This window comes from Micromesistius poutassou (genome assembly GCF_964030765.1).
Source record: "Micromesistius poutassou genome assembly, chromosome: 5".
In the NCBI taxonomy this organism is placed as follows: domain Eukaryota; kingdom Metazoa; phylum Chordata; class Actinopteri; order Gadiformes; family Gadidae; genus Micromesistius; species Micromesistius poutassou.
Window position 1 is genome coordinate 1758121 of NC_140275.1, and position 25685 is coordinate 1783805.

General features: G+C 45.9%; 1 protein-coding gene across 2 annotated transcripts; it reads right to left on the minus strand.

The window, feature by feature from the left end:
• Nucleotides 1-729: 729 nt before the first annotated feature.
• Nucleotides 730-25359, minus strand: kntc1 (kinetochore associated 1). 2 transcript variants are annotated; one of them, XM_084468063.1, is made up of 62 exons: nt 25295-25359; nt 24613-24754; nt 24143-24263; nt 23893-24008; nt 23698-23782; nt 23365-23442; nt 23245-23279; nt 23051-23161; nt 22411-22504; nt 22099-22151; nt 21912-22024; nt 21752-21806; nt 21547-21645; nt 21293-21336; nt 21048-21113; nt 20869-20944; nt 20576-20701; nt 20244-20410; nt 19476-19587; nt 18922-19065; nt 18781-18837; nt 18425-18496; nt 18112-18231; nt 17701-17844; nt 17242-17337; nt 16688-16791; nt 16434-16536; nt 16176-16310; nt 15957-16076; nt 15621-15693; nt 15175-15242; nt 14350-14645; nt 13629-13801; nt 13148-13248; nt 12783-12927; nt 12516-12572; nt 12246-12409; nt 11704-11808; nt 11424-11552; nt 11070-11186; nt 10825-10934; nt 10437-10671; nt 10000-10089; nt 9447-9612; nt 8840-8898; nt 8129-8345; nt 7449-7522; nt 6395-6605; nt 6058-6170; nt 5802-5854; nt 5505-5583; nt 4955-5076; nt 4628-4763; nt 3812-3907; nt 3476-3532; nt 3263-3317; nt 3096-3159; nt 2864-2993; nt 2240-2329; nt 1621-1775; nt 1133-1208; nt 730-904 (listed from the first exon to the last, which is right to left on the minus strand). In XM_084468063.1, exons 2-62 carry the CDS (start codon nt 24739-24741, stop codon nt 869-871), a joined length of 6627 nt encoding a protein of 2208 aa, XP_084324189.1. In that variant the 5' UTR covers nt 24742-24754; nt 25295-25359; the 3' UTR covers nt 730-868. The 2 variants fall into 2 exon arrangements, with proteins under 2 accessions (XP_084324189.1, XP_084324188.1); XM_084468062.1 differs by having other exon boundaries at nt 25202-25339.
• Between the last annotated feature and the right edge of the window lie 326 nt (nt 25360-25685).

Genomic DNA, 25685 nt, shown 5'->3' on the forward strand with positions numbered 1-25685 from the left:
ATTTAGCCAGAAGAAAGACATGGCAAATATGAGCTGTCACGACTCACTGCATATAATAAGTCTACTGTAGGCAATAGTGTATGGTAGGCTTACATTTAAGTTAAGATGCAAAACAAAACCAGCATCAATGAGAAATCAGTGTAGCGGTGTTGGCTAGTGCCCCCTGGTGCTCACATGGGGAACTTGAGCCGAAGTAAAGCAGGTAGTCCGTTTTGCTATATCGTTAGGCATTAGAGGCCTGTCACACTCAGACAATCTGTGCATTTTTATGTGAAATGCATACACTAAACGAGTGCCTGGTTCATCATAGCTGTCTTACATTAAACTGAGTCATCTTCATATTATCCATGTAAAGGAGCATCTGGAGTGAGGTAGAAGCTGTGAGTCCCAGGTGCGATGTGTCTCTCCAGCCAGGTCTTGATCCTTCTCTATTGAATAGTTACCTGAACACACGTCTGACCAGACTAATTAGTGACTGAATGGGCGGTCTGTGTTTAAGAGTGCTTAAGTTTAAGGGCTCAGCTATAAATAAGTGGGTTTACACGCATGTGTAGACCAAGAGACCATTGTCATATTACAAAGCGAGTGGTCACATCATATCTGATCCAGATGTGTGGATCAGGAAACCAAGTTAATATTAAGAGGGGATTTCATCAACAAGAAAGTAGATGTTATTTTTGTAATTCTCAGTTTCCAAATCATTTCTCAACATGTTCAATAGAACTGCAGTGGAGTTTTATTCATTTATTTATTTAAGCAGGTAATAAAAAGGACAAATATTAAGTGCGAATGTAAATGCAGCCTATTTAGTATACAGTAATGTCAACGTAGCATAAGTAAATTTAATTGTACATCGAGATTCATCCTCTCAGCCCGAAACCCCATTTTCAATCTTGAGGAATTCCTGCAAAACAAAATACAATGCATTGACGACAGTCGATTCTCTCAGATTCACATTTCAAATAAATAGTGTGACTTAGTCGAGTAGACATAACTGGTAAAGATAAGACATTTAAACGTAGTTACTATTAAAGCCATCCCATCATCACTGCTCCCACCAACCGGAGCTGTATTGACGCTTCCCAGTAAAAGCACTGGTGGCTGGGGTGGCAGGAACCCGGTGGGAGCTTACCTTCAGGGCCGTGGCGCTGACGGAAGGCTTTCTGTTTTTCATGAAGTCCCGAGCAAGGGAGTTGGCCTCCTCCTCGCTAACAACACAAGTTTTGAAGCATTGATTCCGGATCAGAAATAACAAGACAAACGTGCATCAAAGGTCTCTGCAGCTACGGGCTCCGAACCACGACGGTTATCGGCTGCTTCTGGGAACTCTGATTCTGGGTATTGATCCTGCACTGCAGGGATTGCCAAAGCATATAGTCGTATGCAAGTCATCATTTTTTTTTTTTTTTACTTAGAAGACTGTGCAAGGAGGGAGGGAAGTATCAAATAGATAAATGAGAATGAACCTAAACTATGCAAACCATATCTAACACACTCCATCAAGCAAGTTAAAAGAGTGAAAGCTTTTAGAGTGGGAGGGGAAAATAACAGATTGTCATTCTATGTCTTGGATAGGTCATTCATGCTATAAAGTGATAAATAATGTATGCATTTCCTTACCGGTTCTGGCTGATGAGGAAGTCCACCAGGTCTCTGGCCTGGTGGGTCTGGCCTCGGGACACAACCAGCCCCTTTACGTCCTCAAAGTGTCTGGTCTTCAGCACCTTCTGCTGCTGCCCGTTCTGAATGAGGAACATCAACACCGTCTCCCTGACCTGAGATCAGCACGCACACAGGAGATCATACACACAGAGCAGACAAATACAATGATCAGAAATTAGAAAGCTTATTAGAAAGACAGTTCTACAAAGAGAGCTGTGCCAGTGGCTCCCCGATGTGGACATTTGGGACCCACATAGTGAAATACTTTGGGGCCACTATCGGTATATTTGCTTCAGTAAAATAGCAATACAATCTCATGACCAAGAATGTGGGATCATTTACATTTATCTCTGTTTATTGCTCATCAAAACATTAGTCCTCTTTATCAGAATAGATGGACAAGGCATGTAGGCATGCAAATACATTTTGTAAAAAAAAACGTTACAAATGTTAAATAAAAAATGTACTGCGGCAAAGGATGCCACGAGCCAGTTACGGCTCGCGGTCCACAGGTTGAACACCCCTGGTCTACGCTGCACTACAGAAACAGTGGGCATGAGGGGGGGAGGAGGTGGACCTGTGAGGGGATCCCAGCCATCTCCCCGGTGGTCATCAGCTCCTCCACCTGCTCCAGGATGGCCAGGGGGTTACAGCTCGACAGGAAGCCCTGCAGACACAACCAAACATCTCAACGTCTGGACAACAGAAAATCAAACCAAACTTTATTTATATAGCCCCCTTTGGGCAAAATGTCAATACAAGGTGCTTAACAATACAATGAAAATAATCAAAAACAAAGAAAGAAAGAAAATGGATTTAGAGAATGCTAAGCTGAATAGGTATGTTTTAAGGTTTATTTTAAAAGGTGTTCACAGAGTGTGATGTCCTCAGCTCCTCCGGAAGGCTATTCCAGAGGCGAGGACCAATAGACACTAAATGTCACCTCCCCATAGGTCTCTGTCCCATAGGTCCCCATAGGTCTCTGTCCTCACCTGGGGAACAACTAAAAGGCCAGAGGACCTGAGTGATCTAGAGGGAGAGTACATCAGAAGCATGTCTGACACGTATTCGAGCGCTAATCCATTGAGTGTTTTGAACACCATTAAGAGGGTTTTAAAATCTATTCTAGAACTGACGGGGCAGCCAATGAAGGGACTTTAGGACTTCCTACGGTGTTGAGATCAGGGGCAGCCGACCGTACCTGGATCTGCTTCTCCTTCTTCAGGTCACAGGGGATGAGCAGCAGGGTTCCCAGGGCGAAGGCGGGCAGGGTGAACTGGGCGAAGCGGTTGGCGATGCCGATCAGGTCCATGTTCAGAAGCAACGGGCACCTGGGAGGGGGGGGGGGGAGCGGGGAGGGGAGAGGCCAGTGAGTGAGGGAGTTAGGAGGAGACGGTGGGTGTTCTCAAAGCCTTGTCTGAGGGAGACCCTACTTGAGGAGGAGGACGAACGTCCGGCAGAGCGTGGCCTGTTGGTCGGGGCTGAGAGGGACGGAGGCTGGGGAGACATGAGGAGAATCCAGGGTCAGTCAGTGCTGGACAGAAACATTTTAAATGGTTGTCTTTACACGGTAGGGGAGATGGAGAGACAGGTTGGATACCTGATATGAACGGCGCCAGTATCATACTCCTCCAGGTACTGGAGAAGCTGGAGATCTTTACAGAAGAAGGAAAGTGAGTGGGTTTTAATTTTATTTGACAGGTTCTATGAGTATGCGCAGTGGCATGTACACAAGAATACAGGCAATGTTTTATTGACTAGTTGTCCCCACGGATCTGCATGGGGGGGGACACGCCAGCATACAGACACTGACCTGCCACAGAGATGGAACGGCACAGATGGCCTCCAATACCTTCTGAAGATGGCTGATCTAAAATGTAAAGGGACAAAAGAACATGCACACCGTAAACATATTTGATTCAACCAATCAAATCACCACATTTGTCCCTAGCATCCTCTTCAGATAATACTTTCATGATTTAAATATGACTTATGTAATCTTGTTTCATCATGTTTTTTGTTTTGTAAATAAGGTGGCTGAGGAGTGATGCTAAACACGAATGCGAAACCTTCACTCGTGAACGACGACATCGTTCACTCATGAACCATATCGATGTACAAAGGGCGGTCTTGTGAACGCTCCCCTCACCATGTTGAAGGCCAGCAGCTTCTGCAGGAGTCCTTTCCACAGCTGAGGGTCATACACCTGGTACTCAAGGCAGAGGTCCGCCACCAGCCGGACCGCCTGCAGCACAGAACAAACACCTGTCACTCATCACTCTACCTGTGTGTTAAAGGGGACATATCGTACCACCAGGCGTGAGCCGTTACAAGCCGTTTTGATGACATCACAAGTGGGCTGTAGCAAACGTTGCTCATCTATCCGTCACACATCTAGGTGGACATGCCCACCTGTGATGTCAGAAGAGGCAGATTTTCAAAACGGCTTGTAGCGGCTAATCACACTCACACCAGGTGGTATAACATGTCACTTTTAAGGCTGACAACAAAACTATAGGTTACTCGGCGTGACCCCGGTGCTTTGAACATAGAACGGAGTCGTCCCCCAACGGGGTGTCGTGACCGTGTCATGCCCTTCATCAGCAGTACCCAGTGGACCTGACCCTGACGAACCAATCGTCAGGCAGACGAGTGCTTGGTCCCGCCCCCCCTCTCTCTTCGCTTTAAAACGAGTTGAAACTGTGGATCAGCTGCAGCCCCGTCCAGGCTCGGTGTGAACTGAGCGCACGACGGCTTCACCGAGAGCAGACGTACACGACATGACGGAGGCATGACATGGTCCCGCAAAAACGGTAGACACGTGTGCCGATGAACTCAAATGAGGCCCAGTGATCATGACGTGCACTTGACGGTGGCAGCAGTGAAAGCAGGGCGTGTTTTCTCTGCAGTAGCCTGTGCGTGCCTCTGTGTCTGTGCGCGGGTCTTTGTGTTTGCGTGTGGGTACCTGTGGTTCATGGCTGTGGTTCTTCCAGAGCCCCTTCACCATGCCCTCCTTAGGACTGCTGAGGAACGACTCGATGGTGTAGGAGATGTTCAGAGCCTCCAGCTGGGAGACGTACACGAAGCACTTCAGGTAGTACCTGTACAGAAGAACAGAGACATAATTACACACACAGACATACCGACCACATTGGAATTCAGTCTGCATAAATATGTCTTTATAGATGCTGTGTGCGTGCGTGCGCGTGTGTGCGTGTACCTGGTCTTGGACCGTGGTATCTGTGTGTGTGTGTACCTGGTCTTGCAGAGTGGTATCTCTGTGTGTGTGTACCTGGTCTTGGACCGTGGTATCTGTGTGTGAGTCTCCAGCAGCCCAGCATCTGCCAGGTGGATCAGGCAGAGCAGAGCGCGACTCCGGTGGCTGTAGGTGAGGTGGGGCCCGGAGCCCAGGGGCTGCAACACACACACACACACACACACACACACACACACCCAAAACTTCAGTTACAACCTGGAACTAAATGTAGACACTCATTGCATGTTGTACGTTCTGGCACTTAATGTACACACTTATTGTACACACTCCTTGTATGTTGTACATCCTGGCACTTATTGTACGCACTCATTGTACACACTTATTGTATGTTGTACGTCATGGCACCTGGTTCTATGAACATCCTTACTGTACCGACAGCGGTATATTATTGTTTCTCTTTCTTCTGACAAATGTGCTTATTGTAGGTCGCTTTGGATAAAAGCGTCTGCTAAACGCCCTGAATGTGAATTGGCTTTGTTCATTCATTTTCAACATCCGTTCCCATCAATTTCAACCCCTTGGGATTGGTCCCTTGTCTGACCGATCAGGCGAATGGGATACATACCCATGTTTCGGCAGTGAGGATGGGGCTGAGTAAACGCACGGCCGTGTCCTTCTCGTAGGGCTGGAGGAGATGCACCACCCTGAGGAAGAGCAACAACATGTTTGTAGAGACCAGCAGTCTTCTACATGTCAACAATAACGCCTTTAACTGCTACAACCTCGCATGTATTGATTTGATTGGTCAGAAAGTTACACCAATTAAGGCAAGAACCATTTTGACCAACTATTGCCTTACAAACGTTTATTAGATGAACTTAACGGTACATTTGAAAACGATGTGTACCTAGAGCTTCCTCACCTCATTAGGTCTGGGTCGTCTTCAATATTAAAGCATTCCTGGTTGCTCATGTCCTTCATATGCAAAAAAACAAACATCTAGTTAGTGGAAAGAAGAATCTGAAATACATTGAGATGATCAGAGGCAAGAGAGACAGAAAGAGAAAGACAGAGAGACAGCCAGACAGAGAAAGAGACAGGCAGACAAGATACACAGACAAGACACAGACACCGACAGGCGGAGACCGAGGGAGAGACAGAAAGGCAGAGAGACAGACCTTTGCCCCAGCCGGGCCTGTCCTACAGATCCATTTCTCCAGCAGCAGGTTCCTGATTTTCAGCAGATCCACGCTGTTGATTGCGGCGATTTCCTTACACACCGCATGGAGGTCTGCATTAGAAATCACAGCACGCATAACAAATCAATTGCACTATTAAATAAGCTGTGAACTCTGTTCCCTTTGATTATAAGGAACACAACAATAAAGTGTACATCATACCCCCAACCCCCCCCCCCCATAAACTCCAACATCGCCACGCCTGAAGCCTGGAACCTGCCTCCAGGTTCAGGGGGGCCTGCCGGCTGTCGCCCCCCCAGCGGGGGTGGAGGGTTACCTGGGTAGCCATCGCCGGCCGCGCCCCTGTAGCGCTGCTCCACGCTGGCGTGTTCGTACAGCGCCGCGATGAGGCGCGCGGGCAGCCCCGTCAGCTTCAGCAGCTCCTGCCCGCTGAGCTGGGCGCCCAGCAGGGCGTTCTCCGTGGCCGAGCGCTGGAACTGCAGCTTCAGCTTGGACAGGAAGGTCTCCCCCCTGGCCCGCGCCACGTCCTGCAAAGGATCACGGGTGGAAACCGGATTAATAGTGAAGGAAATGCATAATGAGGGAGTGAGTACATAGGCAACGTAGTACGCCCCTTTCAAACAGGACGCAAAGCAGGACTCCAGAGAGGACAGCCGGGGGTCACACACGCACACACACCTCTGGTGTGTGTGCGTGCACCTCTGGAACACACACGCACACACACCAGAGGTGTGTGTGCGTGTGTGTGTGTGTTCCAGAGGTGACCTTTGACCCCATCCCACCTACAAAGACCAGCTAAAGCACCAAGAAACGCTTATTAACCATAACATTGTCCACACACTCACCCAACCCACGTCCACACAACCCTCCTGACCTTACAAGTCATTTAGATTCAGTGCAATGTCAGTGAGTTGCTTTTTAAGTAGCGAATAAAAAATGTCTTGTGCTATGAAAATGCGTCCTTCTGCCAATACAGATAAAGTATTCAGTATAAAACAACCGCTGTAATGTTTTGTTAATTATTGCAGTTGGTGTTGGTATTGCAGCCGAGTCCTAGAAAAGGTTTAACTTAGCTGAGTCACTGGGGGGCACAGTAGCGCCCTAGTGATGCAATTCAAAATCTAAGGCAAATTCAGCTTTATCCCCAACACACACTCAGCACGTCTCACAGGTCACAGCAGGAGATGTGCTGTACACTGGGCAGGATTCAAGTGAATTCAGAAAGATATTGAAACCCAGCGACACGACTGTAGTGATTCTCTTTAGAAAATGTAATAATTAAAACAATTATACAAACATTAACAAATAATTGAAGATTTCATTTCAATATAAATGCTGTTGTCAAAAAGGTGGCGACAGCGAACTCTGACCTCGATCTTCGGGTCCTTCAGCCAGGTGTCTCCCAGTGCAAGGCAGAACCTGAGGGACTGGGTCTTCTCAATGCCTGCAGAGAAAGAAGCAATGAATCCATACATGGGGCTTTATCAACATTGCTCCCACTACAGCATCCGTTCTCCAGTGATTTTAATGTAGTCTATAATGGTCATCCGTCAAGAGTGTGTTTAATCTGACCTGGGGGATCGCCTGGTAATCTGACCTGTGATTTGTGTTTATTCTGATCTGTGGTCAGTGTTTAATCTGACCTGGGGGAAGCTCCTAGTAATCTGTGTTTAATCTGACCTGGGGGCAGCTCCTGGTAATCTGTGTTTAATCTGACCTGGGGGCAGCTCCTAGTAATCTGTGTTTAATCTGACCTGGGGGCAGCTCCTGGTAATCTGTGTTTAATCTGACCTGGGGGCAGCTCCTGGTAGTCTGTGTTTAATCTGACCTGGGGGCAGCTCCTGGTAATCTGTGTTTAATCTGACCTGGGGGCAGCTCCTGGTAGTCTGTGTTTAATCTGACCTGGGGGCAGCTCCTGGTAGTCTGTGTTTAATCTGACCTGGGGGCAGCTCCTGGTAGTCTGTGTTTAATCTGACCTGGGGGCAGCTCCTAGTAGTCAGTGTTTAATCTGACCTGGGGGCAGCTCCTGGTAGTCTGTGTTTAATCTGACCTGGGGGCAGCTCCTGGGTGATCTTGTGCGCGGTGGCGGCGGCCCACTCGGGGTTCTGGATGCAGCGGATGTAGTCCATGATGGTCTTGGCCACCTGGAAGGAGCGCCGGTTGGGGCCGTGGCTCAGGCCGCGCCCGCTCTGCTCCAGCAGCAGGGGCTTCATGCTCCTCTCAAACACATGGTTGACCGCCAGCATGTACAGCTTGTCCAGGCTCACCTGCGCACACACACACACACACACACACACACACACACACACACACACACACACACACACACACACACACACACACACACACACACACACACACACACACACACACACACACACACACACACACAGGAAACCCTTTCTTTAGTTTCCTGGTTTTGACTCATCAACAGTCTTTTGAAGCATGCCAGAGCCGGGATGAAAATTGAGCATTTGTATAATAGGTCTATTTATCCATGTATCACCTTAAGTGGCCTAGGAGTAAATCTGAGAGCAAACAAAGCACGCCAATTGTTAGAAATGATGAACTAGGATTTTAAGCACTCAGATTCGAGATAGAAGATGGATACCAATGCATGATGGGGAGGATTGGAAACACCAGATCCACAACGATAACAATAAAGAGTGAAGATTATTAGCCGCTTAACAAACAATATGCTGCTAATTGCCCGGGCCTGATGTTGCTGTAATGAACCGAAGAAGATGAAGAGGAGCGGTACCTTCATCAGCTTGCTGATCAGCAGGAGTGTAGGGAAGGTTTCCTCACTGAGCTCCGGAGCTGAGGAAAGGACGGCCAGACTTTAGTGGATCCTTCACTGATCCAGGATGGATCCCAATGCTTGTCACATAAACTATCCATGCAATGAATATGTGATGTAACATCAAATCTATAGTTAAACGGTAGCACACTGAATAAAACTGTTGCACAAAACTAACATGATTCCAGTTGTTTCCATTTTCAGGGAACTAGTAAGCAAGCAGTAAATGGTAAATGGACTGCATTTATATAGAGCTTTTCTAACCAATGCCCACTCAAAGTGCTTTACAATGTGGCCTAACAATCACCCAACCCAACCCAACCTTCCGGTTACCAGCCAACCCGCTCTGCCTCCTGAGCCACATGGTAATTAATTTAGTAGGTAGTCATTTGTCATTTGTAAGTAATAAGTCATTTGTTAGTTTCATCCCGTGGTGGATCATGTCATGGCGGCAGGCTGTTGGTACGGCTGACGCCCTCCAGACTCACTGATGATCTTCCAGTAGTGGGTGGGGTGCATCAGACTCACCCATGATCTTCCAGTAGTGGGTGGGGTGCATCAGACTCACCGATGATCTTCCAGTAGTGGGTGGGGTGCATCAGCATGTGGAAGGGCAGCCGGGTGTGGGCCAGGGAGCTGGGCTGCAGGCAGTTCTCCAGCAGGTAGGAGCTCTCCACGTCCGAGGGCGGCCCGATGCGGCGGTAGGACTGCAGGTGCTTCAGCAGGCTGACGTACTGGAGGAAGGAGTTGAGAACACAGGGTACGAGGGTTACGTGTTGGGAGAGGAGGGAGCAGAGAGGCCATGGAGGGCCGTGTGATTTTGATGACTGTTAACTGGTGTCCTGGATGATACGAACACAGAAACTATAAACTTTTTACAATAATGTCTCTAAAGTTCTAGATTTGAAGTAAATATAGAAGTGACAGACACAGAGGGCAGGAAGAGAAGGCTCAGGCGGGTATGGTACTGGCTCATCAGAATCATGAGCGGCCACTCATAAGTTATCCATAGAAAACTGTTGAAACAGGAAGGTTCTTCTCCTCACAAGGGGACATTCATAGATCCACCGTATCAGACGTCATGTGTTCCTGATCCAGCCGTGTGTGGGCAGGGCGTGTACCTGGCTGACTGAGAAGCTGGTGACGTTCTCGTCTGCCGTCTGGATGATCTTCAGCACCACCTCGATCCTCTCGTAGTTGTACGGGCTGAGCTGAGGGGCCGCACGAGAGGACGAGGACATCAGACACAGAGACAACGTGGACACGTGCAGTCGACTTGACAAAACTACAGTTATGTGCCCAAACCTTTTGGGTGACGCAAACAATACAAAATAACTGCAGAAATACCTAAGCCAAATACTTCTATTTACAATTTGTCACTTAAAAGGCGCTCTTATCCTAAGCACCCGTTTAACATCCACAGAATTAAGGAGCAGGTAGGGGAAAGGGCATCTTGCTCAAGGGCGCCAGACACCGGGGATTGAACTCAGAACCTTTCAGGCAAGAGCCTACAGTCTATCCCGCCTCCTCAAACTTCTTTGATTCCATGTGCCCTCACCTTGAGCAAGGCAGCGCTGAGGCTGTCGGTGAGGTTGCTAATGCTGTTCAACATGGGGATGATGGTCAGGACGCGGTCCATGGCGTCCGTGTGGGCCAGAGGAGAGATCCGCTCGTCCTCGCCTGTCACCGAGGCGACGCCCGGCTCCTCCTCCTCTTCCTCCTCCTCTTCTTGAAGCAGCAGCAGGGTGATGATGTACTGGTTGATCACCGTGTCCCGGTCCAGGCCGTAGGCGCTGGATGGGAATCAGGGAGCCGGTCGTCAACAGAGTTGACGACCGGCTCCACACATTGGTATCCCAGCACCCATACGTCGGTACTTATTCATGTCAACCATGGGAAATCAAACGACAAAATGACTATTTAGCAGAGGCTGGCTGGGGACTGACCTGCAGTACTGGAGGATGATGTCGGGTGTGATGTTCCGGTTCCTGACCAGAACAGGGATCAGGTTGGTCTTCATCTCCGGAGGCTGACGGAACACAGACTGGATGGAGATCTGGTAGTGGGGAGGGTGAGTTAAACACAAAGCCAAGACATCAAACACACAAGAAATCTGTAATAACGGAGTTGGAACAAAGTGAGTTGTAGTCTATCAGTCAGACCAGATGATTCAACAGGTTCTGGAACTAACCCCTAGTTTTCCCAGCTTGATGCCCCATTCAGCGTCAGTGATGACCGACAGAAACTTCTCTTCCTCCGGTTTCTCTTGGTAGAGGTGGCACAGTTGAGCCCCTACCACAGCGACGGCCTAAAAGAAAATAACAATTTGATGGATGAATATACTATTGGATGGAAGTAAGTATAGAGATGTCTAGGATAACAGTTCGTATATCAGAGTCACTGAAATTACCCAGGACATTTATATCATTACAGGATGCAGGTAGCGTTTCATCAGAGATGTTGTAACCAAGTATAATAATCACAATAGATAATAATCAGCAGAGCAAAACAAAGGATAAATTATGAATAAAACCAAAGCACTAACCATGATCTTGTCATAGTTCTGCCAGGTGTTGTCCACCACCTTCCACAGCAGTTTAAAGACCTCCGTCTTGGACAGGAGAGTGCAGAGTCCGATGGCCAAGTCACAATCCAACACTCTCCAGTTAAACACCTTGAACACAGAGGAAAACCCCAATATGATCAATAGAGACAAAACCCTGAAAACAAACAACACTATTTTAAAAGGTAAAATGTAATGTTGAACCCTAGGGGCCTCTCTGAGGGCCAGATTCAGCTCTAGAGGGCCCGGGCTCCTCACCTACCTTGTTCAAGAGGGCCACAGCCACATTGTTAAGGGTGGTTATAGTCGACTTTCGGACATCTTTCAGCAAGGTGTTGTACTCTTGCAGACGGCCTGTTTCATAGAGCTGGAAGAACATCAACCCAATAAGGTTATTTCATTCCCAAACACCAACACCATAGACATATAATCTCCATTTTGTTCTTCTCGTCTTTGGAATTCTGTGAAGGTCACAGAGAGCATGTGGTGTAAACCTATGAAAACATGGGTGATATCTCTCCACAGAACGACAGATTATGTGTCTGGCTTAGCCTCTTAGAATATCCTGTACAAATAAAACCTCTGGCCTAAAAACCCATTTTTAAGTTTGAAAAATATTTGCTCAATCAACAGGATTGAGGTCTGAACACATTGTTTAAACCTATCTTCATCAGCCCATAATAAATGTCCAGTGTGTTGTACAATTTCACTTTATTTCACTTCAGATTGGGAGACACAACAGACAGACAGACACACACACAGACAGACAGACGGGACATAAAAACACACAAACAAACTGAGTACCTGTGTGCTGAGCCTGATGTCCATGATATTGGAGGTGACGTGCTGCAGACAGCTGCCGTAGGAGTTGACGAGCACGCGCAGAGCCAGCTCCAGCTGACTGCACTCCTGCAGCATCTGCAGCATGTTGGTCAGAGGGCCGAGCAGGGGCCGCAGGTAGTTGGAGCCTGAAGGCACCGCCCAGCTTTAGTACATCATAGGGACCGTCTTCCCCAGCTTTAGTACATCATATGGACATTATAAATATATATGAGCTTGAGACAGGGTAGTTACCATCTTCAAAAGAGCAGTGTGACAGACAGGAGCACTCCAGTGGGTATAGCTTGATGTCTGAAATGATAACAACATTCTTGGCTTTGACTTTGTGATTGCTATTTGTTGACACCGTTACACTCCCTTTGCCTGGTGACATTATGTGTTTTTGATGACCAAGGGATTGCTGTATGTAGTATTTTTTTTGCTCATGTACGGAAAATAGATAAATATCTACATACATACATACAGTATGTACACTACCCACACCCACCCCCACCCACTTACCAGGGGACATAGGCAGCAAGCTGTTTGTGATTTCATACTGGACTGGCAGCACAGCTACTTCATCCAAGACGATGCAGTCCTCCTTAAACAGGTCCTGGAAGCTCCACTGAGAGTACGGGTCCCTCTCTGCCTCCAAGCTCAGATCCTACAGAGGAGAGGACCATCATGCACCACTGTTCACTGGTCTACGTGTTAGTTAGTGATGGACATTAGAAATGACTGGATACCAGGAGGTTATTGTTTTTAACATTATTTAGATATGAACCGAATAGGACAGTACTTGGAGAGTGGTTATATTGCATCGTCTTGTTTTGTATTTTTAAACTAATTGACAAAAAGTTGGTGTGTGGCTTCATGATACTGACCTTGGCTATAAAACCGTAGTTGTCTGAAAACTGACACTGATGATAAACATCCATGGCTATCCTCGTACTCTTGCACAGCTCCAGACAGTCCAGCAGCAGGTCTGAAACAAGACACAAACATCTATAAAACATGCAACTTTACATTTCCACCATTTTATGCTTTTCCCAGTGGTTGTGTGTGTGTGTATGTGTATGTATGAGTATCAGAGAGTGAGTGAGGGAGTATGAGTGGGTATGAGGGAGTGAGTGAGTGAGTGAGTGAGTATGAGTGGGTATGAGGGAGTGAGTGAGTGAGTGAGTATGAGTGGGTATGAGGGAGTGAGTGAGTGAGTGAGGGAGTATGAGTGGGTATGTGTGAGTATGAGTGAGTGAGTATGAGGGAGTGAGTATGAGGGAGTGAGTGAGTATGAGTGAGTGAGAATGAGTATGAGTGAGTAGGAATGAGTGAGTCCGAGTGTGTGCATGCGTGCGTGCGTGTTACCTGGGTGACACACAGTGATGGCCTGGCAGGCCAGGTGGTGGATGAGTGCCGGGAGGTCTGAGCCGTCCGGTACCACCATGGGCGTGTCCGCCTCCAACATCTGGCACAGCCTCTGGGCGGCGGTGAACAGCACCTTCCCCGTCCCCGGGTTACTGTGGTGCTCGTACAGCTCACTGGAGAAACACATGGAGGGTTGGGCTCCTCATAATCCACCCCCAGGGTAACACCCAGTCACTCTGGTTGAGCTTGTGTGCAGTTATACTGAGCCATTGTTAGTGCTTGGCACTTGGTTCTATGAACATATTTACTGTACCACTAGCGATATATTGGTGTTTCCCTTTCCTCTGACAAATGTACTAATTGTAAGTCTCTTTGGATTAAAGCATCTGCTAAATGCCCTAACTGTAAATATACCTATGTGTGCATTGTATTCTACTGCAACTAGAGCTGTAGGAATACAATTCAAATAGAACATAAAAATAAAATAATGCTTAAATTGCCTTATCAATTCTGTATTTTTTTTTAACTAATAAATAATTATTCATTAACATTTTGACTTACATCAGTGAATCAATCAATTCACACAAGTGAGACACCAGAACCACCTTTTCCAAATCACTGCTAGCATAGCCAGCCTTGAGGCTAGCTATCCTTTACCCTAGCCTAGCCGGACCAGCCGTGGTTCCTAGCCTAGCCAGCCCTGTGGGCCCTCTGCCCTCACCTGAGGATCTTGAGGGCCAGCTCCACCTTGCCCACGCCCAGCGCACGCAGGGCCAGATCCGACCACAGCTCCTGCTCCGTGCGCTGCAGCTGCCTCCCCAGGCGCCGCAGGCCCGCCTGGGTGGAGATGGTCTTGCTCTTGCCGTCGGGGTCCTTTGCCCACGTGGGCGTGTCCGGGCCCCCCGGCTGGCGGCGGCCCCGCGTGTTCTCGTAGGCCGTGATGTGGTGCTCCTGGATCTGCTGCCGCACCGCGGGGTCCTCGTAGTTGGCGGGGGTGAAGAAGACGTCAAAGTCCTCCTGGTGGAGGAGGAGATCATGTAAGGGATTAGGTTTCAATGTAGTTTGACTGAGAGGGACACATTAAGGAGACTGGATTAGGGATTAGATTTCAATGTAGTTTGACTGAGAGGGACACATTAAGGAGACTGGATTAGGGATTAGATTTCAATGTAGTTTGACTGAGAGGGACACATAAAGAAGGTTGGATTAGGGATAAGGTTTCATGTAGTTTGACTGAGGGACCCATTAAGGAGATTGGATTAGGGATTATGTTTCAATGTATTTTAACATTTATTGTGACTGAGAGTCACATTGACATGGATGGATGTTATGACATCAGCGCTTAATATTGCGAGAAAGCTTAATTTCTTAAATTTCTTAGCCGTTCTTAAAGGCTAAAATAAAGTCTGTAGGGCAGAAATTGTGAATGTTGTCCAAGTTGTTCTCGTAAAAGGAAATGTCCTCACACTACACATTGTGGTATATGTTAAAAATAAATTGTGTTGACTCATCGTTGTTTCGTTTAAAACAGCTGACCGAAGCTCACCTGAAGGTGGGCGATGGCCTTGAACATGACCAGGTTGTTCTCACACTGCATGCTCTTCAGGACGTCTTCTACACAGCAGCAGAAGGGAATAATGGGTTGCAATTCAATGGATCAGTTTTTGGATTTTGGATCATCACTGAAATGTCACATCCCTCAGTACCAGAAAGAAACAAATACAATCATCCTATATATAAATGATGTCAATTGTAATCCTTATTTGTGTGAGTAGTTTATTATAGTTCATATGCAAACAAAAGATTGCCTACTAACAAGAACGTTAGATAGGATTAAAACATATAGAAATATAGAAATAACCAATCAACCTCAAAAACCCAAATGAAAAAATGAGTACCGGTAGTAACTGGAAACACAAAGGTGTGTGTGTGTGTGTGCATGGCATGCCAGTGCAGACATTCTTTACTCATTTTGTCCAAATGACTATATACCTTTTAGGATTACATGCAAGTATTTCAACGCCTCCACCAGGACTTGAGCAATGACCATCTGATGTTTCTTGTGCTGGTGAGAAGATGAAGGCAGAGTCGTAACCAATCAGTAAACCAAACGCTAGAAAGAGTTTTCTTTACTCCACGTTTTAAGGAAGCGGACTTGAATAATTCCAACTAGTATCGACATTTTTGGAACAGTTTCCCACAGAGAGATTTTTGGCAGAGGCCAATTAGGCTGCTCATTGGTGCAGCAGCCTATCTTGTGTAAATAAAAGTGTGAAAAAAAAAAAAAAAATTCTTTAATGCAGCAGAACATAACAGAACCCTGCTGACCTCATCAGACACATGTTCCTTGTCCTCCAGCTGCAGCCGCGCCCACGTGGTCAGACGCTCCACCACGCACTCCGCCTCCGCCGACGACAGCTGCTTCAGCAGGCTCATGCACGCCTCGCTCTGCAGGGACCACACACACACACACACACGAGAAACTCTATTCAGCATCAGCGCTTCCCGCCGGTGAGTCCCAGTGAGCTAGACGTGGCCCGGACCTACCTTGCCCTGGGCGATGAGCTCCGTCAGGTACAGGTAGTGGATCTGAGCGGTGGGGAGTTTGTAGGTGACCGCTAACTTCAGGGAGTCCTCTAAGGAGGAGGACAGGTTCTGCCTCAGGATGTATCGGATCAGCGCCTGCAGGGGAACAAACCCCATGCTCAGGAGTGCTATCACACCGGCTCTCGTTCGTTTTAGTACATCGACGATGACTCAGGCTGACTGCCGATCACCGTAGTCGAGATGTGGGGGCCGACTCACCATAACTTGTGTGTTGTTGGAGAGGTTGAAGTTGCGGATCCCGTAGCCTCGGAGGAGTTTTGTAATCTCCATTAGATGGTATCTTTCTTTTAAAAGCTTTTGTCTGGCGGTTTAGAGAAGGAAAACAAGTTCAGAAATAGCAATTCAAAACTTGTTGTTACCATACTGTATAAACATAAACAACACTTAATAACAAGGGAGCAGCCTCGAAGGCCCATGTGGGTGAGAGGGGGCAGGGTGAGTGAATGCTGTACTTGGGGCCCTCCATCTCCAGGTACTGCTGAACCAGCTTCTCCACCATGTCGCTCCACGGCACCACCGCGTTCTGCATGACCTCCAGCACGGCGTCCACCTTCAGCTGAACACACGGCCAGGGAGAGGGTTACAACCTGGCTTTGGGGTCTCCCGGTGGGAATATGGGGTCATGGAAGATTGCAGACTTATAAGTTATAGTTATTGATAAAAAATATATAAATAAAAATAACATCAGAAAGTGGTGGTGGGTCATAGCACACCCCCTCCTTCCCAGAACCTTCTGCACAAAACACATTTATAAATAGTGTTAGAAACCCAGCTGAAACTGTGGGTTCACTTAGGGATGCAAATGTCTTTGCAGTTCAGACATTTCACAACAGTAGGAAAGTAGGAATGCAAATGAATCAATTTAACCAAAGAATTCGCCCCGCCCTACCGCTAAGACTAACAACAACAATAATAATACTTATCATCATCACCATAACTCCTATTTATTAAGACAGCACCTCCATTCAATTGAAGGGTGCTGAAATGACGGGGCTTGAGGACTCACGTCTTTCTCTGTCATGCAGTCCAGGACCGCCACAGCCTTGGACTCCCAGTTGGTGAACAGACTGGTGGTCTGGGAGCGGCAGCGCTCCAGCAGGTCCTGCAGCGGGGCCACAACCACGAGGTCAACATCACACACAACTCAAGGAACAGCATGTGGTCTCCCTTTATCAGCTCAAGGTTTGTGTGCACAAAGAGCGGTTTGGCAAGTGGATCTTAGGTAACAGGCAGTGGCCTTAGGAAAGGTTAAGATGCCATTAGATGATGCAGTAAAAAAACACTTTGTATATTATATATATATATATAAGTATATAAAGAGCCGAGAATTTAAACAAGTAGGCTGGCTGAAGTGCAGTGAGGGCCTGGAGCCTGAGAGTTGAGAATGGATCTGCATGCGTGGACATGGAAAACAAAGCCCTCTGATTGGCCCTTGTGTTTCCAGAGGCTCCCGGGCGGCGCTGACCTTGATGTAGTGCAGCAGCAGCTGGTCCAGGGGGATCTGCTGCTCCAGGGCGTACGGCCGGACGCTGTTCTCCACCGTCTCCGGGATCACCTCCGGAGCCGGGACCTTGTCCAGCATGAAGAAGGCCAGGCTCCGCACGCTGCCCTGCGCCGTCCGGAGGAAGGAGGCCCACGCACGTTCTTACTCATGGGTCATCATCGACTTTGTTTTGCATTGTTAGTTCATCAGCAATTGTTGCTTTGTTTGTCACGTCCCGCCCGCCATGTGGTTCAGGAGTGGGTTGGCTGGTAGCCGGAAGGTTGCTAGTTTAATCCCCGGCTATTATCTAAGCAGAAATTGCTAATGACTGTTTTCTGAACACACAACAGCAGGTGGGGGCATCTACTGGGGATGTGAACCAACCACACACACCTTCTCAAACACAGAGAGGGAGAGGCGACACTTGTATTTCCTGTGCAGATCGAGGAGCTGGCGCAGGTTGACCACCAGAGACCTGAGGTTCGCTACTTCCTCTGCACCGTAGTCGTCATCCTGCAAACACATGACAAACAATCACAAGACCACCTGATGGTATCTTTTTACAATAATACGTATGGAAAAAAAAAAAAGTGTATGAAAAGAAACTGTATATATATCACGATGAAGATACATAAACAAAACTATACCATAAATACAAGTCCTTGTGTAAGCACAAAAAAGAGTGGAGCAGGAGGGACCAGCTTACAGATTGCATCCACATCCATACGGACGGCAGCCCCAGCTCAGCAAGCTCCAGTCCATTCAGAGGCCAGGCGCCCTGGAACAACGATATACAGCCATAACTAAATCAAATGTCATCTGATCAGCGTCACCGACCAACAGAGAGTCAGTTACATTTGGTGTTGGAAGTGATATAATTAGAAGTCGGCACAATACAGATGTGGCCGATTTATTCTGAAAAACATTTACGAGGAAATGCTGTCGTATCCACTAGTGCTTACACCCTGATATTTACATTCTTTGTCTATGTAAATCATTCATTAATAAAACAATGCATTCAGACTGTATTGACCCGTTACGATAAACATAAGTCATTTTTACCTTCTCAGTCAACTCCAGATTTCTTGCCTTTTGCTCCAGCCATCTCGCCAGCGCTTTCTACAGGACACACAAGGAAGAGATTCAGCGCTGTACAACCGACAACAACAGAGAGACCAATACACCCGAGCGACTGTCCCGTACCTGGCCTCTGGGCAGCACCCTCCTGACAAAGGGGACCACCACAGTTCTGAACCAGGGGCAGAGCTCCCCCGACGGCTGGTCCTCTGGGATGGCCCCCAGCAGAGCCTCCAGCGCAGCCTCGTCAAACTTCTCCGCAATCTCTCCCTGTTCACATGATGCATGCACATCCATTCACATTCGGTGATTCAAACTCTCACTTTTAAAAAGGTGCAGTACGTAACATTTCAACTAGCTTGTAGCTTTAAGTGAGCTGGACATAACTGTTACGGTTTCTCAATAAAGATTCATGTGTTAGATTCATGAATCTAACACATGAACACATGAATCCATGATTCATGTGTTAGCCCTATATGTAACCTAACTCTACTCTCCTAATGCTGCTGATTCACCGTGCCTCATTGGCTACATCCTAAGCCAATCAGAGTGCTTTCTACATTCCATAATCACTATCTGCCGAAGTCGTCTGTTTGACTGATTTTTCACGCTAAATACAAGATGAACCTTAAAATATGGCTGAGGCCATTACGCTATGCGGCTAACGATGTCTGCGTTACCTCGTGTCTGAGCCAGAGCAGCTGGGCGCCCTTGAGGTCCCCGTCCCTCAGCTGGCAGTGGACCTCGGCCATGTTGTCCGTACTGTTCAGGAACTCGATCCAGCCGATGCCACTGAGGGGAACCAGAGAATTCAATTCAATTCAATTCAATTTGTATAGCCCTTAATCACCATTAGAGTCTCAAAGGGCTTAACAGGGCAAATATTTATGACACCCCCCTGACCCAAGCCCCAACACGGGCAAGAAAAGTGGGGGCACACACGTCGTACGTCATTCAAGTGGAAGTGGAATCACACCACAGAAAAAGGGAAGGTATTGTGGGAGAACCAATGACCGTAAGAGTTGTAGTGGTAGAAAAAAGTCACACATGTGTATCAGTCAATTTGATTCAAAGAGGAAAATGCTCTAAAAGTTGCCAACTTATTCTTGCTCCAATAATACCTTCATACAGAAACTGCACCATCTTTCTGGATATTCACCTGTCATTAGGATGGTTGTACCCACCTCCTACAAAAGGTGTTCTTATAAAAGTCATAATTTGACACAATTTACGCCCTCCTACTGTAGACAACTATCACTAAGGCTGATGTTGGGACGAGTTTTGGATCATCTTTAAAACAACGCAAACAATCACTCTGGTCAATTCAGTCAGTATCCATATTATCAATATAAGGTTGAAATGTCATGCCCACAAATCAGTGGAGACAAATGCAGCAGTCGACTGTGGACCTTAAAGCAGGTCAGCATAAAGCGTGCTTCAGGACGTACTTGAAGTTGTGGGGGCCGTGGAGGCTGCAGAAGGTGGCCAGCCTGGCCTGGGCCTCCTGGATTTGCAGGGAGGAGAAGCGCTCTGCAGCGTGACCCAGCATCTTCTCCGCCGTCTGGAAGGTGGGCCAGGGGGCCTTCAGGCAGTACTCCACCACGTACTGCTCATCCTGAGCACAACCAACGCAAAGAACTTCAATCACTGAAAATCACCTATCAGAAGAATTATATTGGGTAAAATGGAGCCTGCAGATTTAGATGGCGATTTTTTTATCCTGCTTGACTATTTAAAACAAAGTTTGTAAAAACAACATCATCACCCCACACAAACATACCGCGATCTTCGTGAGGTTTGACTTGGCCTCCTCCACTAGTTCTGACCAGACGTCCTGTCCGTAGCCCCCCACTGAGGCAGAAGCCAGTTGCTCCAACACAAAGTCCAGCTTCACCTTGTACACAAGCTGGAAAGTAGTGCAGCTAGCTATTAGTCACCATCCATTCACCCAGATGCAAATAACTCAAAGACGAAGACCTCTCAAAGCTCCGTCCGTTTTCCCTCTTGAGTCAAATATTCAGAACAATTTCAACTGCACTGCTATTTTACCTTCCAAGGCAGAGCTACACTTACCTCAAGATCCAGCTCAAACGTTATGGCAAACTTTTCAGCTTCCTCAAACATGTGTTTGTGGAGAAGTCGACTGAGCCTGGGACCCATCGACAGGGAGGGGAAATATAGGGATTGTTAGGTACGTGTTTGTGGTTATTTATGTTTTAGCAGTAAGAGAATAAATAGATGAGATGACTGACCGGTTCTCTGGCAAGGCTTCTGTGAGGCATCGCATAACAACCGAAGATATCGACTGGATGAGACGGCTATAAGAGAAAAACATCAAAAGATGAACAGCTGAGTGCAGAGATACATTTTAATAAGTTGGGAGGAGAAAGTGGGAAAGTGGGTGGCCAAGCGTCCCAACATCTTATAATAAATACTACTATCAAGTTGTATCTATATGTTAATTAAGTGATCAATGAACTTATAAAAGCCACCTTACCTGTCTGAGAGCTCAGGAATCCCCTCAACCAAGTAAATAGTGTCCTAAAAATTAAAACGAGGAGAAGTTGCAATTAATGGCTTTTTTTTTTTTTAATGGTGTGTGGCAAATGACAGCGGGCAAGTTACGAAATCAAGTATTTGATAATAAGAATACAAAATATGTGGAATATTTATTACTTCCTTTTCTGTGTCCACATATTATCCATTTATCCGACTTGGTAAAGAACAAATGTCTCTTTGACAGCGGTTTACCATGTTTATTCTGGTCTGGACCAGACAAGATGTAGGGGAGACGTCCAAAGAGTAAAGAGCAGTCATGGAGGGCAGGGAGCACACTTTGAGGGTGCACATCTACAACACAAACAACAAATAATTAAAACACATCCCCCATTCATCTGCTGGGACTTAAAAAGGCCCTTGAATATGAATTCAGCCTTGAAAGAAACACAGGGGCCACCTGGCTGTTGTCCGCCTGTGTCAAGGTTATTATTTTCATGCTGCTTTTTTCTTGTCTGTAACAGAAAAGGGTTCCCACAAGATTGTATTAGGATCTTGAATTAGGCCAACGATACATTTAATACTTAAAAAATATTAAAAAAACACGTATGGATACGTACGCCGTCAAGGGGGTGACGTCACACCCGGTGGTCAGTAGGAAATCTTGAATGGCATTATCCGGTGAGATCCAGATCATGACCAGGAAGTGGAGATCCCAAAGGCTGAGTACATCCTGATGACAACACAATCACATCAGAGTCCAGGAGAGAACCGCCAACATGAGACCCCACTAAATAGATTACTCACCTCTGTGTCTAGAATATAGAGCTGATTTTCCACCACCACCATCTTCCTAATACCTGCATTAAAAAGGGTAATGGTAGGTAACTGATCACCTTAAACGGACAAACTGAAATCGAAAATGATTTCTCTATGGACTCGTCAAACCTTTATTTTAGAAAGATTGACTCAAGGTTCAACACAGTTTAGATAGATATATTTAATTACCAACACCAATGAATGAACTCAATATAAAAAGGTTATATTCCAAGTATTCATTGAGAAAGGTTACATCAAGATGTCCAGAGTATATTCGACCAGAGACCATCTGTGTGTTACCTGGGATGATACTGCAGTCCAGAGTTTGGCTGTGGCACATCGTAGAGTCCTCCGGGCCCACCATCCAGTGGGTCAACACGTTGTCTGTATCCCCCTGTCGAACGTGTATTCAGATGAGAACCCTACCTCGATAAGACCTCCAGGTTAAGCCCTCTGCACCGATACAGAGGTATGCGGCAGCTATACCTTTAAGAAAACCTCAACTGTCTTTCAAAGTGTATCTCGAGTCCGGGTTGAAAAAATATACAGGATGTTTTAAAAATTCTGGATTTTATTATCGATAGTGAGAGAATCTGCCCACTTCCAAAGTAAATAGGCTCCAAAGGGTTACTATTGGTTTATTGTACCAAAAGTGTTACCATTGGTTTATTGTACCATAAGTGTTAGCATTGGTTTATTGTACCATAAGTGTTAGCATTGGTTTATTGTACCATAAGTGTTAGCATTGGTTTATTGTACCAAAAGTGTTACTATTGGTTGATTGCCCTCTCACAAATGGTGATGCAATCTCAAATGTGTCAAATTGTATATGTGTGGGGAAATTAAATAAATGAATTTTTATTTGAAAACATATATACAGTATATGATATTCATCACACAAGTTATGCTTGGCACCTGATTACAGATAGAAAACACTTACCCCGACCATTAAGTGGATGTCACAGTTTAAAGTGAATAACACAGCGGTACTACATCCCTCTTCATGGAATTCCTTGGTGGAGCAGAAGTCGATCTTGATACTTGACTGGACCTGAAAGTGGGTCACTTGGTTAGGGATTTGTCCCCATGGAAACAAATGTCTCTGGTCCAAAAGAGGCCAATGAATTCACATACCTCTTTCAAGATCTCCAAGTTCTTTGTGTCACATGCTATGAGGGTGAAAACAAAGACAAGACTCAGCCCAGATGGATCACTAATCATCTCATACATTTTGTGAATATTTCAATTTCTTACCTTTTTGGATTTTCACTAAAGCTAGATTTGTGATGTGGAAAAATCCATCCTTGATCAGGAGGAAAAGATGATATATCCCTGCAACCACATTGTATGGAAAAGCCGATTTAAAGCAAATTTACGCTGTGATGCATGAATTAAAAAAAGGCTGTCTTTCAGAGGGCCATGTTCCTTTGTGAGAACCGTTGACATCAGTAACTCATGATAATCTCAAATTAAACAGAATTTAATATCCTTTACAGTTACTTATAAAATACACATCTGTCGTATGTTTTTCTCCATGTGGTTCTGGAGGCCAATGCTCCTCTGGCTATATGTGTCCAGATGTCATACCTGAGGATTTCTTATCCTCCTCAAGAATGAGGTGAAGGAATGTTTTCTGGTGGTTTCTGTTGGACTCTGGGTTCTGCACCAAAGCCTATAGGGGGCAGAAGCAGAATATAAACAAATCAGCATTCAAATGTCCAGGACTGCTTGGCTCACATCAGTGGGAGGATACATCTCCACATACAGTGCTCTCATACTTACCCTGGTGAGAAGGATCCGCTTCTGAGGAACATAGATCAAATGGAGATTTCCATCTTTTTCGCAGACCACAAGGAACTGGCCCTCCAGACACACATCCACAGCATCCACCTCAGTTTCTGGAAAATACATTCATTAATCATTCATTATTGACGGGTAAGAAAAATGCTAAATGGTATAAAAATAAACAAACAGCAATGGCATCTTTTACACCTCTGACAAAATGTACATTCATTTTGTTGTTGGTCATTACCAAAGTCAAGAAGCAGCAGGATGGTCTGGTAGGTCTGGTCAAACAGGATGACCGTCCTGTCAGCCACGACCACACTCCAGTTTGACCCACAGGAGGAGTAGAGATGAGGCTTATGCTGCGTCTACATGACAGAAAACGGATACCTTCAATGTTCAACGACTCATTTAACACATTACATTTTACATTAAATTTACATTTCGGGCATTTAGCAGACGCTTTTATCCAAAGCGAGTAACAATAAGTACATTTGTCAGAAGAAAGAGAAACAATATATCGTTGGTACAGTAAGGATGTTCAGAGCACCAAGTGCAACATCACGAACATACTCAAATCCGAATTAACTCATTGTTTACTCTTTAACTGGATATATATTATATATAACATATAACATATAAACATAGATCATACTGCAATAATAGGGCGTCATACATCCACAGTGACAGTAGAATGGAGATAGATATTGTTATTACCGTATCAGCTGTTGATATCTTGACCAATGTGTCCACTTGGTACAAGCCACTACCGTTCTCTTCCTTTGACACATGGCCAAAGCGGTAGTTCGTGTCCTCATTGGTCAGAAGTTCAACATCGGTCCACATGTCTCTCCCCCCACTAGAGGAAACACAACATGTAAACGTGACATATCATATTTGACGGACCCTAACCTAAGTGAGAAAAGATAATCCTCCATCCTTTGGAAATATTGGAACCAATCTATATTTTAACCATTGAGCACACATGTGCGCTATGTGTAATTTATTTGAGGATTTTCTGTATACTGTGTGTTATATTTGGACCTCGAGTCTGTCAAAAAGGATAATATCACCAACAACAACAACATGGTAGAAACAAGCCCCTTGGCTTGGAAAATATATACTACGGGTGTTTATACACATCAATACGAGGTAGCATTAACAGCAGGTCACTTACAATACTAAGACAATAGATGAATTAGTGATAATGTTCAATCAGGGCATCTCTGCTGATAACTGAACTGTCACTCAGATGTCTGAAAACAAAACATCAACATGACATATTCTGATCAAATAAATAACTTACAACGCCGGCTTGAACTTTGGGTTTATTCTGATTTCTTTATAGAGCGGAAAAGCATTTCGATGTAATAGTTTTCAATGTCGAAGAGTAACTCACACTTTGAACTTTATTCCAAAACCGGGCGTCAAACAGCAGAGCTTCTATTGTAATTTGGCGGGTCGGTTTGACCCAAACCGGAAGAATTTATAGACGCCGCTTCAAGGGTTGCCAGATTGGATTTGTTCGTTCCACGGGTTGTTTGGGTGAATGGGATTTAGGCCAAAGTCAGGACTTTATCAAAGCGTGTCCATCCATGGGTTACTAATTTCTAATAATGTTGTTTGTTACCTTATGTTGTTACCTCTACTTTTATAAATGGGTGTCAATGGTTAAGCATTTTTACACGACGCACGTCATTGATAAATTATTAAGGATGATGAAAAATAGATGAAAACCCGATACAAACTTAAACGCATTATAAAATTTAACTGGGATATTTTTATAGCAT